Source organism: Anabrus simplex, chromosome 1, assembly GCF_040414725.1.
Source record: "Anabrus simplex isolate iqAnaSimp1 chromosome 1, ASM4041472v1, whole genome shotgun sequence".
Taxonomy (NCBI): domain Eukaryota; kingdom Metazoa; phylum Arthropoda; class Insecta; order Orthoptera; family Tettigoniidae; genus Anabrus; species Anabrus simplex.
The window spans coordinates 1,177,454,341-1,177,473,357 of record NC_090265.1 but is presented as its reverse complement, the minus strand read 5'-3'; the positions used below and the strand labels follow the sequence as shown (position 1 = coordinate 1,177,473,357).

Here is a 19,017-nt window from a genome sequence, read left to right as displayed (position 1 = left end):
ATTCATGTGTGTGCATTATTTGAAATAAGGTTGGTACTGCTTTGCCTCAAGCAATAAATCCTGGCCTCAATCTGTGTAGCATGGGTAGCATGTTAAAAGTGAAGTGTGACCTATGTGTTAACCCATTCAAGTCACAATAAATAGCCACATTGTTGACTGTGGAATCAGATTTAATTTGCCTGCCCGTAGTTTGAGCGTACCTACCACACAATAACATGCATAAAATAAAAACTAATGAAGATAATTCACTCAAATTTCACATTCATGTCATTGAAGGTTATGGCTTACCCATTCTTCATTCCTTGAGTGACTGCTGGCTGTGGTACAAATGTTTCATTTCAAATAATTTCTAAAAGAGTGGATCCATGTACTCTAAAACATCACAATTTTGGACAGTGGCCAGACTACACATTTTTCCTAAGTATTTCTGAAACGCCACTGTATCCACAAAATGGATATATATCAGGGTTATCATCTTTTTTCTCCAATTTCCAACCACTACAGTTCTTTTGTGTCATTGGCCATGCACGTTTGGAAGAACCTGGTGCGCGGTTTCTTCAATCTTCTGCCCACTTCAGTAACTTTCACTGTTGCTATCACTATCCTCAAAATCGGATTAATTTTCCAAAATGTTATTATTGCTGTAATTATAATCTAAAACAATATCTACAAGTGCCTTCAATCTCTCGTTGACATTACCGCGAAACCAGTTCTACTGCATAATGAATACTGAATACTGTTGAAAATAAATTGTTATTCAACAATTCCAGTGTCATACAGAAATACAGACAGCATCGTTTTACAAACAGCACAAGCCTCTAGTTCCCTACAGGGTGTATTGTTAGAAATTATATTGCAAAGGGAATTTAAAATATGAAGATAAGCGAGGCACTGCATCATTGCGAGCTGAGCCTGTCATTTGATTCATGCGCCATAAAGCCATGTGCAACCACAGCTCGTCATATGACCCGAATGGGTTAAGTATGGCTGCAAGTTCTCATTATTGTTCATTCATGGCTAAATTAAAGCTGATCAATTTTGAAGATGCAGAGAACATCGAAAACCGCAAAGCAGGAAGAAAGTGCGATGCCAGAGAAAGTTGTATTCACAACTGGCAAAAAATAAAAATATAACTTCAAGAAACAAATATTAATCACTGGTCATTTTATGGCCAAAAAAAGTGAAGCATCCAGACCTCAAAGAAAGACTGTGTTTTTAGGTATGTAGATGATAAGAGACAGTACAAATAAGCAGTTAAAAGTGAAATGTATCAACTGAAAGCTATAGCTATAGCCAAGGAACTAGAAGCCAGAGCTGGCAAACAAGATTGGGGCAAATTGGGAGCAATATTTATTTATAAGAAGATGAATTAGGGATTGGAATAATTCACCAAAGGAGATGTTTGATGAACTTCCAATTTCTTTCAAATCATATAAGAAAAGACAAGGTAAACAACTGAAAGAGAATCTGACACCTGAGAGATAGCTCTAAATGCAGGTCAGTGGTGACTGACTGATTGAATGATGGTTTTTTAATTGCAATCACAAGGCTTCCAGACAAGAAGTAACACTGCTCAATGGTTTCCAGGTGATTTCAAAGAAAAAGTAGTGAATTTACATTGCAACATAATAAATTTGCACCAAAAACATTAATATATTCTATCACAAATTGGTAATGTGGATCAAACCCTGGTCTATGATGAACTGCTACCTGACAACACTGTCAAAAAAGGGGTAGAATCCAGTGTAATGAAAAACAGGGAAATGACAACAGTGAAAAATAAAGGTATACAGTCATATTGTGCATAATTGGCAATGGACAAAAGCTACCACTTATGTGATATTTAAACAAAATACTATTCCAAAAGTATCAGTAAAAGCATACTAGTGATAGAGAATCCAAAAGGGTGAATGGGCAGAAGAGACCTCATGGTTGACATGTTTGTAGACAGGTTCTGCGGATATACAACTCAAGAAGTGCGACAGAAGTTGCAACAAGGGAAAACTGATTTGGTGGTTAACTCTGGATGCCTATCATCCAGCCTCCAACCACTAGATGCGTGCATAAACTAGCCATTTAAAGCACCAGATGGATCGCTGATGAAGAACACAAGTTCACACAGAGTGGAAAAAAAGCAGTCACATGTGACTCAGATTTGTGAGTGGGTAAAATGTAAATGGGATTTCATTTTGCTACCACTGGTGAAAAAATCATTCAAAACATGCTGTATCATGAATTCATTTGACAGAACTTAGGATGATGCTCTATGGGTAGAGGGCAATGACAAAAATGACCCTCGCAAGTGATGTCAATGAAAGTGATGATGAATAGAGGTAAGGAGGCATGCAATTATTGACATTAATATTTTAATGCACAGATTAGTGTTAAATTGATAGAAATTGTTATTCACATTAACTTTTTGTTACTGTAAGTAGAGTCATTTGAAGAATATGATATTTTTCTTAAAAACAAATTTATATTTTATTCTGGTTTGGAGTACATAATTATAGATTTATTTAAAAAATTTTTTAGCCAACATAGGATTACTTCAGTTAGGTTTATGGAGGGTTTTCTTCTTTTTCGTCAGCCCAATACTGTTTCATCCTTTCTGAACATAATTTTATTTCTGCTCTTGGAATCTCTCTTCCTATTCTCTGCTTGTTGATTTTCATCTGTAGTCTAGTGTGTTTATCTCTCAATATCTAGAGTGCATTTGTTTTGTATTTTAAATCTTCTATTGTAATATGTAAGTCTCTCATGTCTTCTTTAAGTTCTGTGATCCATCTGATATTATTCTTACTCTTACTCTTCTATAATTTTCCTATTATTTTTCTACTGATTCTGTTTTCTGGTGACCGTATTAGATGCCCTAAGAATGATATTCATTTCTTTTTCATTATGCTAGTTAACTGTCTCATTGGAAGCTAGTCTCCAGACTCCATTTACATGATAATTTTTATTTAAACAGGTTGTCACTATTCTCCTTTCTAACTTGAATACTCTATCTATTGCAACTGTGTTTGTTGTTTCGAATAATGTTTCACATGCATATGTAATTTGTGGCTGGGTGACTGTTTTGTAGTGTTTCAATTTAGTTGCTATTGAGAGACACATTTTATTATATGTATTCTTGGTAACATGCTGTGCTGTAACCAGTTTCTCTATTCTGTTTTTCAATGCTGGTTTCTTGTTCAGGTTATACATGATTATTTCACCTAAATATTTAAACTTTTCTACAATCTTTGTTTCTTGGTCTCCCAGCTTAATTCTGATTGGTGCCGGGCTGAGTGGCTCGGACGGATGAGGCGCTGACCTTCTGAACCCAACATGGCGGGTTCGATCCTGGCTCAGTCCGGTGGTATTTGAAGGTGCTCAAACACGTCAGCCTCGTGTCGGTAGATTTACTGGCACATAAAAGAACTCCTGCAGGACTAAATTCTGGCACCTCAGCATCTCCAAAAACCGTAAAAGTAGTTAGTAGGATGGAAAGCAAATAACAAAAAAATTGTTTGCAAGCAGAAGCAGAGTTAGCATAATTTCTGTTTTTTCCCAATGAAATTTTCAAACCAATATTTTGAGCTATTTCCTGTAAAGATTTTATTTGTTGTTTTGTTTCCTGAATATCATTGGCCAGAAAAGCTAGATCATCAGCAAATCCTAGACAGTTCAAACGTATGTTATCCTTCTGGGTTCCAATTCTTATATTTTTCGAGTCGTTCCTGTACCATTCCCACATAACGTACTCTAGTGCACAGTTAAAAAGAAGAGGTGACAATCCATCACCCTGTCTTAAACCAGTTATTACCAATAACGGTTCAGAAAATTCTCTTCTGAACTTAATTTTAGAAAATGTATTAGTTAGAGTAAGTTCAATAAATTTGATTAGGTTTGGGTGAAGTCCAAAATGTCTTAAAATTTTTAATGATGATGGTCTGTGGATGGAGTCTTAAGCTTTCTTGAAATCTATAAACGTTACTGAAAGGGGCTTGTTTCATTTTCTATAATATGCCATGACTAGCTTCAAAGTAATTATTTGTTCAGAGCAGCTTTTCCAAGGTCTGAAGCCTCCCTTGTATTTACGTAATTCTTGATCGTTCTTTAATACGATTATATAGTATCTTAGAGAAAATCTTATATGGGCAGCCAAGGATGGAAATACATCTGTAGTTATCGTTTACTTCTTTCACCTTTCTTATGAATTGGATTAATTATAGTTTTTGTCCATTGTTCTGGGAATTTCTCTGATATCCAAATCTTTTGTAATTTCATATGGAGGGATGTCTGAGTTGCATTGCCAGTGTATTTCCACATCTCTGCAAAAAGACTGGTCTTCTCCACATGCTTCATAGTTCTTAAGCACTGTCTCAACTTTTTTTGCTTTAGGTGGGTTTATATTTTCTGGTTTAGTTTTTACTGGGGTGTGTGTATCAATTAATAAGAGCTATTCAGGTTCATCGCTGTTAACAAGCTTGTTAAATGCTTCTGCCATGATTCCTGCATTTTCCTTATTGTTATACACTATTTTTCCATCTTCATTTTTCAACAATAATGTAGGGTGGGAGGGATTGTACTTTTGCAATTGTTTATCAAAGGCTTTGTAATAATCTCTAGGATTGGTTCTGTAATAATTTTCCTCAATAGAGTTTATTCAATCTTTTTGATATTTTCTCTTAATTCTTCTAATAGTTTGTGTGAATTTTTTTTTCTGACATTCTTGAGGTTAGTGGTGTTTCCTTCTGTTTTGTGGGCTTGCAATTTCATCGAAGCTTGATGTCTTTCTTCATGCATTCTATCACAGTCAGAGGTCCACCAGGCATGTCTTTTCCTTGGATTTAATGGTGCTAGATCTTCTGCATTCTGTTTAAGAATTGGTATTAGTTCATCCAAATTGTCTTTTAGTTTTGTAATTCCTATTCTTTGCCGATACTGGGCATTCTGGATTAACTGATGATGGTCGTATGTCATTTTCTCTCCAACTCTATTTTGTCTTTTTCTTCTTAATGGAGTAAATTTAATCTTGATTTTAATTAAGTAATGATCTGAACCAGTGTTCATTCCTCTTAGAATTTTGACATTGTGGATTTCTTTGTGAAAGAATTAGTCCATACGTACGTGGTCTAGATGCCATTCCCCTTTTGTCCAATCACGATGTTTCCAAGCTTTACGTTTGTGTGGTTTTCTTTTAAAATATGTAGATTTGGAGATTACTCCATGGGTTCTGCAAATTTCTATGAGTCTTTGGCCATTTCTGAGGAGCCCACTTTCCTACTACATCTCGATACTTTTTTTCCTTACCCAGTTGAGCGTTAAAATCCCTATAAGGATCCTGATGTTATTCATATTTATTTTATTCATTGTCTGATCAAGGAGATCCCAGAAATTATTGACTTCCTTTTTTCAATTTTTTTTTTTTTTTTTCATTGGTAGGGGCATGAGCATTTATGATGGTGTAAAGTTTGTCTGTGGTTTATAAAGTCAGAGTTGCAATTCTCGGTGAGATCGCTTTAAAATCAATTATATAGGACTAATTTCTTATAAATAAAATGCAAAATAAACCCAATTAAAAAACTCTCCTAAAATTAGGATGTGTGGTTAATTCGACTATGCGAAGTATTTGGGTATCTTCAGTATTACTAACAGTCATATAACGAGTTGGCCATAGCAACTATCCAGAAACCAGGAAATTTGTATTTTATTCCTAAGGAGATTCACATTTTGAGCTTTCCTTCAAATGTTCTGAAAAATTCAAATTAATATTCTGTTTTTTAAATTACAGGTTTTCAACATACCTTCATATGGTTCCACAACTGCAATTGATTCAATGGGAATGAAGGGAACGTCACCATTCACTTCAACATCAAGCTGCTGTATACCATCTGGTCCAACACCCAAGCCAGTATGTTTCAGTACAAGCTTCTCACCTGTAAGCATATGCTGCATGTTTTATTCCTGAGTCTTATATATGTCATACGACAATTGAAAAATCCAGCTTATTTGCAAAGAGCACCATCATTTTACAATGCTCCCTAACTGGAAAACTATCTAGCACTTCCTAATCAGCCTGATATTTTTGAGCTTATTGTAATGAGCTTATACATCTTTAGGGTAATTAGAAAATGTGAAATGTTTTTCAAACAGCCTGGTTTCATCCAGGCTTATTGCAGTATGCCCAAGAAAGTAAAGGCTTTTAAAATATATGTAGATACTAAAATTTTTTTTTGCTAGGGGCTTTACGTCGCACCGACACAGATAGGTCTTATGGCGACGATGGGATAGGAAAGGCCTAGGAGTGGGAAGGAAGCGGCCGTGGCCTTAATTAAGGTACAGCTCCAGCATTTGCCTGGTGTGAAAATGGGAAACTACGGAAAACCATTTTCAGGGCTGCCGATAGTGGGATTCGAACCTACTATCTCCCGGATGCAAAGATACTAAAATAAACTCTTGTCCTCATCCTGAAGCGGTAAAGATACAACCCCCATAGAGATGAGCTGCATGAACCATTTCAACCACATACCAGCCCTCCAGCCATTCTCAAATCTCTGGTGGTACTGGTAATCAAACCTGGGCCTTTGAGGAGAGCAAATAATAGTACTAACAGTTACACTATAGAGGTGACCAATATTCAGATTCTCTATTTGCTTACCTTAGCAAACTTTTGAATTAGTTATCAGTTACCAGTACTTGCAGCATAGCTTAAAAACTGCACAATAATCATCTTTGTCTAAGGAATTATTATTATTATTATTATTATTATTATTATTATTATTATTATTATTATTATTATTATTATTATTATTATTATTATTATTATTATTAAACAATAATTATGTAACAATTGTTATTGTTCACATAAACAAGTTGTTAAGATGAAAATAATGATACAGTAGTAAACTGAATTAGACCAACATTTAGATTTTGAATATACAATAGTTCTTACAGTTACCAGTAATCATTTATTTCCAAATGGAGAGACACTTCAAAGAATACAGTTCATTTGCCTCCTTGTACATGCACTTCTTTGTTTGACATTGAGCACTTGGAGCTGTGCTCAAATTCACATGATATTCTCTACTTTATATTACAAATTATTTTACGGAAATTTCCTAACCTAAAATTGGGAGATCGTCATTTACAAACATTTTCTAACCTAAAATCAGGATCGTACCTTTGCAGCATTATAACATTGACACAAATAAAACCTGCACCCCAATTTCTTGCCTCAAACTTGTTTTAAATATGTGGGGATTATTCACGTAAATACGGTATATATCTATTCATGAACCTGTAGCAAAGGAATCCAATAACATAATATTATAATAGGGATTTGAAGTTAAGGAATATTGGATATGTGCATCATTATAGTTTGTACAAATTTCTGTTTTTAAGAGTCTGTGCACATGGCCTAGCAGTGAAGATTGTGCAACAAGGAAAACAGTGACTGTATCGGTATAGACGGTTGAAGTCAGTTAAAAGTATTGCAACAAGTAGTTTTGAAACCCGGGGTACGGCCAGGAAGTGTATGCTGAAGATTATAATCATCAATGTGGATGAATGTGCAAGATCGCTATTTGGGGATCGGCAGATCGGTAACCATTTGGGAAGCTCCAAGTTTGAACGAGCTTGCGATGACCGAGTGACACCTGAAGATGTTTCAATGGTAGCATTTTTTTCCAGTGGACTTTTGCAGACATGGCAACTATGTGTAGCAAGCCTATATATACTATTACTGTTCATGACCATTGCGGTTGCTGTTGATGTCAATCACCATTACATAGTCTTTGCTGTACGAGTTCTTTATGGTTGCATTACTGTACCATTACAGAGTCACGACGAGTGCATTACTTGGTAATTACAAGTTCCCTGTGAGCAGTCAGTGGAAGATGGTACATAGTGTTCTTTTGTAAGTCAGACTCTTGATTATTCCTCTTCGAGGAAATGCACACTGTGGGTAGTGTTTTATAGGTGTAATTTGGAGATACTCTTAATATGTTGTTGTGCACAGAACTGATTATTACTGGAAGAAATCGTAGGTCAAGTGTTCAGCGTTTGGTTGTTCTTTGATTGATTTGACATGGCATTTGTCTTGCATCTAGTCCAAAAAAGTTTTTTTTACATGATGAAGTGGTTTGATTAACAGAGTATAGTGAGGTGACTGGGTTTGTTTTAACATACAGTTATAACCTGATATAAATAGATTCCACGGTGATGATACTATTGTGCTAATGTAAGATAAGATTAAGAATTGACAGTTCGTCTTAACCATAGGAAATCGTCCATTTGAAGTATGGCCTTCAGAACTATGTGTAGTTGTGGTGTATAGCTTAGATGCTGTTTGTGGATGTTTATATTGGTCTCATCACGTGATGATTATTATTGGTGTTTGTTTTGTTTTATTTCACTTTGGAAGTAAATTCTAGCAGTGAAACTTATAGTAAATCTTTTATTGGTGTAGTAAGGAAGAACCTGTCATACTACCGAAATTTATTTTCAGGGTTAAATAATAGCCAGGTAAGGTAATGAAGCAAGTCTGGAGCCTCATCAAGCTGATGACAGGCACCTTGGGAGAAGGAGTTCTTCCATGCTCTACAGAGTATGTAGCATGAATACTGCGGAGCTTTACACCATCTTAGAAGCTACTGGGTGATGAAAGAAACCATTGTCTCTTGTGTACCAAGTCGTTAAGTTCTCTGCAGTCTATTGAAACCTGTTTTTCGCAACACCAACTGGTACACCAGATTCATCACCTTCTAGCCAGATTAAGTGATGCTGGAACCATAATCACTTTCACGTGACTTCCAACTTCCAGATGAAGCTGCAAAGGAAGCGCTACTTTTACCTCCAAGACCTATGAAAGTACCAGCTAAAGATATTTGTTCTCAGCTAAGTCGAACCATCTTGGCTAGCTATCCAAACTCCCAACAAGCTGAGAGCAATTAAGAAGACAACTACTGTATGGTGGTCCTCTTTCTAGCCTTCGCGGAGAGAGGCCATAGTATTGTGTAGGCTGAGGATAGGTCGCAGACAATTTACGCAATCTACAAAAGAGGAAAGATCCCCCAGTGTGTTCTTGTGGTGCTGACTTCACCGTGGTCCACATCCTTACAGAGTGCGCCGATCTCTCTGGCCTAAGACAGAGCCTCGGCCTGCAGGAGACACTCAAACAAATACTAGCCGATGACGTGACTACTGCTGATCTCGTCATCTGCTTTATGTGCGACAGTGGATTAATCAAGGGTATGTAGATTTCAAGTGTTCTGTTACTTAGGGAACTCACTTTCCCTTATGATTCATTAGTGACCTTTTTAGCTTCGTGCAATACTTTTTTGTTTTATTTTGTACTTCATTTTGAAATCCCTTTGTTGAATAAATAATTTTGTTTTTTAAATTTATTTTCCACTTAATTTTTTCAGAGATGAAGATTACCTACTTGTAGTTTCTCTTAAAAAATACACTGCCCTCAAAAACCAACTGAACAAGTCCTGAATGTCTTAAGATGTGTCCTATCATTCTATCACTTCTTCTCATGAAATTTAGAAAATTGAACTCCTCTCACCAATTCAATTCAATTCAATTCAGTTCAATTCAATTCAATTCAATTCAATTCAATTCAATTCAATTCAATTCAATTCAAATCAATTCAATATCTCTTCATTCGTGATTCAAACTACCCAGCATTCTTCTGTAAAACCACATTTCAAAAGTTTCTATTCTCTTTCGGAGCTAGTTATCATCCATGTTTCGCTTCCATACAATGCCACACTCCAGAGGAAAGTTGCAAAAATGTCTTTCTAATTCCTATACCAATGTTCGAAGTAAGAACTTTTTTTTCTTATGAAAGGCCTTCCTTGATTGTGATAGTTTGCATTTTTTATACTCCTTACTTCTACCATTGTTAGTTATTTTATTACCCAAGTAACAATATTCAAGAAAGAAGATGTAATTCTGAATATTGGTTAAAATTTCCAGCCTATCAGATTGTTATAACTTGATCTTTTAGCTGTCTTGACCTCATTAGACTGTGAAACTTATATCTGCTGACAATCAATCAATATTAAGAAACCTTGAAACCAATTTATACACTGTCCGAAAGAGCACACTGAAATATGTACAACCCTCAAATATTACATCCTATCGTGCATGTATCTACGAGTTACAGGGCGGTAAAGATGTGCAGGTGGGGGTCGTCAGTGTCCAATCGGAGTGAAGTTATTTTGAACTGCTGGCGCGATGTAAAGAGAAGGGGAGGGAGAAAGAGAGGGAGACAGTGCTGTGTGTGCAATGAACCATGTAACATTGTATGCCTGTTACTAAACTGTGTATTCATTTCTTTTAAATCGTAATGCAGTAATCAAAAAAACATGGAATTAATTTATACATGTTTTAAAGACACAATTGAATACTAACTGGCAGTTGTGTTGTAATCGCAGGAGGGATAAAAATATTCAAGGTAAGTATTTAAACACCGTATGTATGAGTACATACTGATTGAACAATTACATACTCACCAATAATGTGGCTATCGAGTTTAATTCCCTTCAACATATTCAGTCTCCTGTGAATGATAATGGAAATTAAGAATAAATGTTTGAAACACAATAGCTTCTTGCAGAAGCTACATTTGAGTAAAGAAAGCTGATCACAATTATTATTGTCCTCCATAAGAATTCGCAAGTACCAGTTCCTTTCTTAATATAATAGTCTGTCCTATTTTCAAAAGTTTAATACATGCTAATTAGGCCTGCAAATTTCCACCCATTTCTATGCGACAAACAGAAGCACAGTGAACATTCTAGATTATAGATCAGTAACATGCTTTTGATAATACTGTTACGCTGTTGCAAGTTCATATCGATATTATTTAACACAACGACGTCATAGATATGTCGGTCCATTGTTTTGAACATTCGGAAAAATGCCTGTCTAATGGTTGTAATTCAGAAGTTGTTTATGCTGGAATGATTTGCACTTTAAACTTTTCAGGTTCATAGTTATTTGATGAAAGCACTTCACGTATTAAATTATTATGTTTGTGAGGCGCCCAAGAATCCAAGAGTAAACAGTTTGATGGACCAGTGTGAGGTAAAAATGTCAAATCCAGAAATATGCAGAAAAGTTCTTTTGTCATTTTTCCAGATTTCAACCACTGCACAATTAAATTAGGGGCTTTAAGCATACCCTGCTGGACAGCTTGACTTGGGGGCTTTGATTCCTACAGTACAATAAACAGACAGGGAAGGAGACATCCTATGCATGATACAATTGGCATAATTGTGAATGAATGTGTCTGTACACTTTGTGATTGAGTAACACTACACACAATCTTCTTACCACGGTGATCAAGTGTTCTCCCGAAATGCGATTATTGATGCCAGATTGATCTGCATTATACATTTCGTCAGCACCATACTGTTCTATAAGCAATATTGTCTCTTCTCTCCAGGAATGCAGTATGTTGTTAGTAGTTTCATCTTCTTATTTTGCTTCTTACTCTTATTCTTTTTGTATGACAAACTCATCATTTTTTGTGATCCTATGTGAAAATACTGCTCTAAATTCCATACCCATGTTGCACTTGCTGACAAAGGTAAATCAAGTGATTTGGCTACTTCATGGGCCCATTTTTGTAAGTTCATATCGTGTACTATCAAGTTGTTTGCATGAGCTTCCATAAATTTTGTAACACCAACTCGTACAACTGCTTATATTCATCTGTGAGTGTTAAGCTAGAAGATGGCTTGCCAATAGAATCCACTTTTGCATTATCTTCCTTAAAGCGGCACTACTGCATCTCGTGCTTCAATCGAGGAATCTGTTTTTCATAGAGTTCCATGATAAGTGAGGAAATGTTAGCTTTGACTTCTGCTTCTTTGCACTCAATCATGTATTTATAATCTTTCTTTTCCTTCAAATGACCATTCTACTCTATTTTTCTGGGCTTTGTGGACCTTCGGATGTTGTTTCCTGTTTTGATGAAGGTGAAGTAGATTCTCCTGATGGAGATTCATATTCATCGGCACTAACATTGTTTCAGATACCGGTTCATTTTCATTAATATCTAAAGCCTGCATATATGTTATTTCCTTATCAGACTCTAATATATCTACTAAATACTGAAACATTGTCTCATCTTCTTAAGTTAAAACGGACAGCTGGAAATTCTTTTGATTAAAGAGATTATAAAAATACATTCACTGCATTAAGAGGGTTCATTTTTATAGGTAGAAGCTTACTTCAGAATGACCTGTACACAACTCACGATACCTCACTACACTCTCTCTCTTGCCTGCTTCCCCTTACATCGCACCAGCAGATCAAAATAACTTCACTCCGATTGGACACTGACGACCCCCACCCGCATATCTTTACTGCCCTGCAACTTGTTTATACATGCATGATAGGATGTAATATTCAAGGGTTTTACATATTTCAGTATGCTCTTTCGAATGGTGTATAAATCGGTTTCAATTTTTCTTAACATTGATTGATGGTCTCTTGTGAGTGCAAACAAAGGGAAGGGGTAGGCTGCCAATCAGTACAAGGGAATTAATAGAGCCACATAAGAGGCTGTCCTTGGGTGAAGCAGAGGCATTGTAACATTCTATTGATAACATAAACCACTTTTCTATATGAGCAAAATTCCATGCACTCAACTGTATCCTCACTCATGACTAAATACTTAATGTACCACATGATAAAATTTCTCTAAATGACAAGTTAAAAATAAAAGTACCAGAAAAATTATTAAGTCAGTTTTAATTGATTTAAAACAGTTATTTTAATTACACATTGTAAATAACAAGACAAAATGATGAGAGAGATATAATTTTTTAAACACAACTATTTTAAGTGCTTGTGTCTGTATCAAGTACACTGACTTAGCAAATGTCATGGGATAGTCACCTAATAGCATGTGGGGCCTCCTCTGGCCCTGCGAACTGCAGTGAGACGCCATGGAAATGAGTTGACAAGTCCCTGGTAGTGCTCTGGATGCAGCTGACACTAAATCGTTTGCAGAGCGGCCGCCAATGCTGGTCTGTTCGTGGGTGCAGGATCCATGGTATGGAGCCTGCGGTCCAGGACATCCCAGATATGCTTGATAGGGTTCATATTGGGGCTCCTGGGTGGCCATGGCAGTCACTGGACCTCCGCTGCATGTTCCTGAAACCATTCCCGGGCGACGTGGGAGCGATGTGGCAGCGCGTTATCATCTTGAAACACCACAGAACTGTCTGGGCGCTGGAAGGCCAAAAATGGGTGGAGATGGTCTCCGAGCAGCTCAACATACCGCGTACCATTCAGTCTCTTCCAGAACAACTAGGGGCCCATTCCATACCAGGAAAATGCACCCCAGACCATAACAGAGACACCAGCGCCCTGGACCACACCTTCGAGACAGCCGGGATCCATCGCTTCATGTGGTCTGCGCCATACACGGTGCCTCCCATCGGCATGGTGCAGTTTGAAATCATGATTCGTCTGACCATATCACGTTACGCTGTTGTTCCAGTGTCTATCCCTGGTGACTGACGATAGAACCCATGTTCCTACGGATTATCCACTGGAAGACGTGTCTAGCATGGCCTGTGTTGAATTGAACCATGATTTGTTGCACAGTTGCCCGTCTGTCACTATTGACAATCCGTCTCAGATGTCGCCAGTCACGGTCATTGAGGGTGGCTGGATGGCCGGTCGTTCGTCTGTTGTGGACGGTGACACCTGCATTCAACCATTCACGATACACCCTGGACACGGTTAATTGTGTGAAGCCGAATTCCTGCACCACTTCCGAAATAGCACTTCCCATCCGTTGGGCACCGACCACCATACCCCGTTCGAATGGTGTCAGCTCATGACGACATTCCATGTTACACCTGTCACATGCACAGCCATTGCTCACAAGGTCTCCTATACAACTGCCGCTGGCACAGAGGGCGTGTGGTGCGCAGACAACACACCTGCGCATCAGTGCTCTGCAATTCCATGACATTTGCTCAGTCAGTGTATTTTGCAATATAATAAAATAACGCAGGTGACACCTTGACAGTCAACCATGGAAGGTCTTTTAAGGAATACTCCACCGGCTGAACCAAGAGTTAAGAGAAGGCAGCATTCGGATACGGTGGGCTGCCACCTGAAAGATACCGTGAAGTCGGAGGCGCGGAAATACCCCAGTACTACATACACGAATGAGACAAAATCAAGAATCAAACCAAAGCAGATAACATACTTCTCTACACACAACATAAACTCACTCATGCAAACCGGTAAACTAAAAGTGATCACCGACATAATGGACCAGCACAAAATTCTTATCATGGGATTACAGGAAATTAGAAACACTGACCAGGATGCCTTGGAATCTCAAGGGTACAGACTTTATAAAGGTATACCCGGGAAGAGAGTGATGAAGAATGTCCCACAATTTGGAACAGGATTTTTGGTCAGCCTTAAAATAATAAACTCAGTTCAAGAAATCAGATCACAGTCTCCACGACTCTCAACACTCACCTTAAAGGCATCTAATAAAATCTATACTATAATAAATGCCCATGCTCCCACTAATGATAAAAACAACTCCTCAAAAGACCAGGAGGAAACAGGAGAATTTTGGGACCTATTGGACCAGACCATAGATAACATCCCCAAACACCATATAAAATTATTAATAGGCGACTTCAACGCTCAACTAGGCAGAGAAAGAAAATACCGTGACATCATCGGAAAATGGCCAGCACACAAGAAAACAAATAAAAATAGAGAGAGACTAGTTGACCTGTGTAGAAACCATAATTTAATCTCAAAATCTACATGTTTTAAGAGGAAACCTCAAAAACTCAAAACATGGAAACACCCTGACTACACTAAAGGAGAATGGCAACTGGACCACGTCTGCATGGACAAATACCACCACAAAGAGATCTATAACATCAAAGTCCTCCAAGGAATAGACACAGGTTCAGATCACAACGTAGTTAAAATTAAAATTAAACTCACTCCCCAGAGGAGACAACAAAAGCAAGCCCTTAAAACTAAAAGAAAAATAGATCCTACCCAGCTAATCAACAACAAAAATTACCAGAAAGCAACTGAAAAAATAAAAATCACAGACAAACTTGAAGACTTAGTACACAACCTTAAACAAATTGCAGAAGACCTAGCTCCAATTAAACCACGTAAAAAACACCAATGGTGGAACAGTGAATGTGATGAAACAGTGGAGAAAAGACATCAGGCATGGCTATTACATCAGTCCCAAAAGACAGAAATATCCTATCAAAAGCTAGTAAAACAGAGAAAAGAAACTACCCAAGTCTTAAGAAGAATAAAAAGACAACATCATAAGGACACCCTGCAGTTAATTGAAGAACAGTTCAGTAAAACTAAATCAAGGGACTACTACAAAACCTTCAGAAAGCAGCTCCAAAAATATGAACCCCCGACCCTACTGATGAAGGATGAAGATGGTAAGCTGGCCCATAACAATAAGGACAATGCAGAAATTCTGGCTAAACATTTCAACAAGCTTTTAAATTGTGAGGAACCTACAGAACTCCTTCATTTGGACACCAACACCCCGATAAAAACATCACCAGAAAACATCAATCCCCCCACAATAAAGGAAGTCTACCAAGCTCTGAATAAATTAAAAAACTACAAAGCGCCAGGAGAAGATCAGACCTTTGCGGAAATCTGGAAATATGCAGGAACCTCAGCAAAAGTTGCCCTCCATCAACAACTTGTCTCTATCTAGATTAAAGAAGAACTACCAGAACACTGGACAACAGCCCTCATTCATCCTCTGCACAAAAAAGGGGACAAAACCGACCCTAATAACTACAGGGGAATCTCGCTCCTAGACATAACATACAAAATATTTTCGATAATCATCCTTAATAGGATAAGTTTACAACTTGAGAAAGAACTAGGAGAATATCAAGGAGGTTTTAGACCCTGGAGGAGCTGTCCTGATCAGATCATGAGTCTTAAGTTGATAATGGACTATAACAGGAGAAGAAACAGAGATATGGTGATAACATTTGTAGATTTCAAGAAAGCTTATGATTGCATCCATAGAGAATCTCTGTTTAAAATCTTAAGACACCTTGGACTACACCCCAAATTAATAAACATGATAAAATTGACTCTCACCAATACCAAGTCAAAAGTGAAGTTTAGGGGTGAAACATCAGAGACATTTGAAATTAAAACTGGACTACGGCAGGGAGATGGGCTCTCACCACTATTATTTAACTGTGCTCTAGAAATGGTAATGAGGGAATGGTTTAGAAAATGTCCCCCCAAAATAAAGATTGGCCGAAAAATCAAAACAAATTGCCTGGGTTTTGCTGACGATTTAGCATTACTAGCAGTGGACATAAAAGAAGCAAAAACCCAGATATCAGAACTTCAAAACATTGCAAATAAAATTGGCCTCAAAATATCATTTGAAAAAACAGAAATTATGCCCCAAAAACCAACACAGCTAAAAGAAGTCACCATAAATGGTAATAAAATCAAAATAGTAACTCAGTTTAAATATCTTGGAGAAGTAATAACACATAACTTAAATGAAAAAATCTCAGTCCAAGTAAGAACAAATAGATTAGCTAAAGCACAAAAATTAACATGGGATATCTACAAAAAGAAATGTCTATCAATAAATACAAAAATAAAACACTACAACACAGTTATAAAACCGGAAGCTACATATGCAGCAGAAACACTCTTTTACCTGAATAAACAATCAAAGACTGACAGACTTCAGAAAATTGAAAGGAGGATTGGAAGAACCTGTATCAACAAAAAATATCAGAAAGATGGACAGTGGCGGTTAATACCTAACAAAGTCGTGTACAAAGAGCTAGAACCCATTACAGATACTATGCGTAAGAGGAGACTAGGATTCTTTGGACATATCATGAGGATGCAGGACTCGAGACTTCTGAAACAACTAGTACAACACAATCTCGTCTCAAAAAATACCACAACAGGATGTAAATGGATCAGAGAAGTAAGAGAGGATCTGAAGGAAATAGGCCTTACAACAGAAGACACCAAAAATAAGATAAAATTGAATACAAAACTCAAGAATACAAACCTCCGCTTTACCCTTACACAAAACAAACCAACAACACACACATTTTCAACTGAGGAAAGGGCACGAAGATCGGAGCGTCTGAAGAAGTACTGGGAGGACCGCAAAGCCCGAACAATCCCTTCAAAGAGACCTGAACGACGGACTGACTAAAGTGATCCTATGTGGTCATAAAAGAAGAAGAAGAAGAAGAAGAAGAAGAAGAAGAAAATAACAGAGCTTTCTCTGTTTATATCAAAGTTAAAAAAACTCAAGGTGTTGGCCTCAAATAATTCTACAAAAATTCTAAACCATATTAACCCGTATCATTATTTCATGAGAAAGTGACAAGAAACTGTTGACGTTAAAAACACTTCCTAGTTTTATATTCTCCCTATCGTCAATTACTATCACTCAAGATCTACATAAAGAAATGCGCCAATTTCAACATCCAAAACACAGTAGTGCTCTCTGCATAGGTGAATGGCAAGCTAATGAAGCATGACTTAAGTTCCTTTCAACATGGAATATCATAACTAACCTGACAGCTGTGGTAATGGCATGAGGGTTGCTAGGAAATGGTTCCTGTCAACATTACAACCTGCATCTTGCTTCTTAGAACACAAAATCCCAGTAAATGAATTTGTCAGAAATGTGGACTTAGTGCCTTTCAACAACACACAATTAAAGACACAATATATTTTTTTAAATTGGTTACAGGATTACTGAAATCGAGTCATAGGTAAGTGTATATCAAATTTTTAAAGAAATCTCAAGGCTCATTTCTGAGGTAAGTTAGATAAATGTGATGTCCATGATCATCGACAACACGACCAAAAGTGTTAAACAAGCATTTAGTGGAATAGAATATAAACACTGTTAAGTAAATTCTTGTGTACTGCAGCTCTAATAGAAGTCAAGCTATAAAATAGAATTGACAGTAGGCTACTGTTGGAAATTTTGTATTGCATTCTGTACTTGCTAAACACATTTACTGCATAAAAACTTACTGTTTAACAATACTGTATTTTCCTGTTAATTTAGGTAACTTTCATATCTGTATGAATATGCAGGCACTTTCACATAGGCCTAACCAGTAAAATAGGTCATCTTCTTTTGGCATAAGGAACTAAACCTGCTTAGCTGCTGACACTGTAGCACACTCTCTCTCCCAGTACTACAGTCCACGAAGGGCCCTGGCCTAACAAATAGCTATCACTCCCTTCTTTTGGTCGAGAGCTCTCCTTCTCTAGCCCCAGATCCTTAATGCCTCCAGATCTCTTGTGTCATTGTCCTGCTATCATGTCCTTGCTCTCCTCAGTCTTTATTGGCTGCCAGTATGTTGGTCCTGGTTCATCTTTATGATGTGCTCGACCTACTGCAGTCTCCTATTCTTGGTCTCTGCAGCAACCTTGAGGACACCATAGACGACATAGACTTCTTCGTTGGTTCTGATGCACCACTTCCCTTGATCGTGAACTGGGCCAAATACCTTCCTCAAGATCTTTCTTTCCCATACCCGTAGAAAGTTCTTCTCGCACTTGTTTAGGGTCAACATCTCGCACGCATACAGTACCACTGGATGGATTATAACTGAGTACACAGTACGTTTCAATCTTCTGGAGAGAGCAGCAGTACTCAGTAACTTCTGGAAGGCAAAGTAACATCTGTTCTCAGCTGTCACCCTCACCTATATCTCCTCACTGACTTTGCTGTCCTCAGTCATGAGAGCTTTCAGGTACTTAAGCTGTGCCACTCTCTCGCAGATGGTATCTACACATTCCAGGCCTCTTGCATCATGGAATCTTTCTGTTTTGAGTGTTCATCATGTATTTGGTTTGATCCTTGTTGATCCACAAATATACAATATTTCATGTCTTTTTTTGTGTGTTTGTGTATGTGTGTGTGTAATCTGAATATTTCCAAAATCGAATCCACCACAG

The 19,017-nt window shown here is 37.4% G+C and overlaps 1 protein-coding gene across 2 annotated transcripts in view; it reads right to left on the bottom strand.

The window, feature by feature from the left end:
• Window positions 1-19,017, bottom strand: part of LOC136858164 (hemicentin-1) — a 709,155-nt gene that overhangs the window by 116,288 nt on the left and 573,850 nt on the right. For both annotated transcript variants that reach the window (XM_067137503.2, XM_067137504.2), the window contains exon 36: window positions 5,790-5,921. In XM_067137503.2, the coding sequence (XP_066993604.2) occupies window positions 5,790-5,921 (132 nt within the window). The remainder of the gene's footprint in view (window positions 1-5,789; window positions 5,922-19,017) is intronic.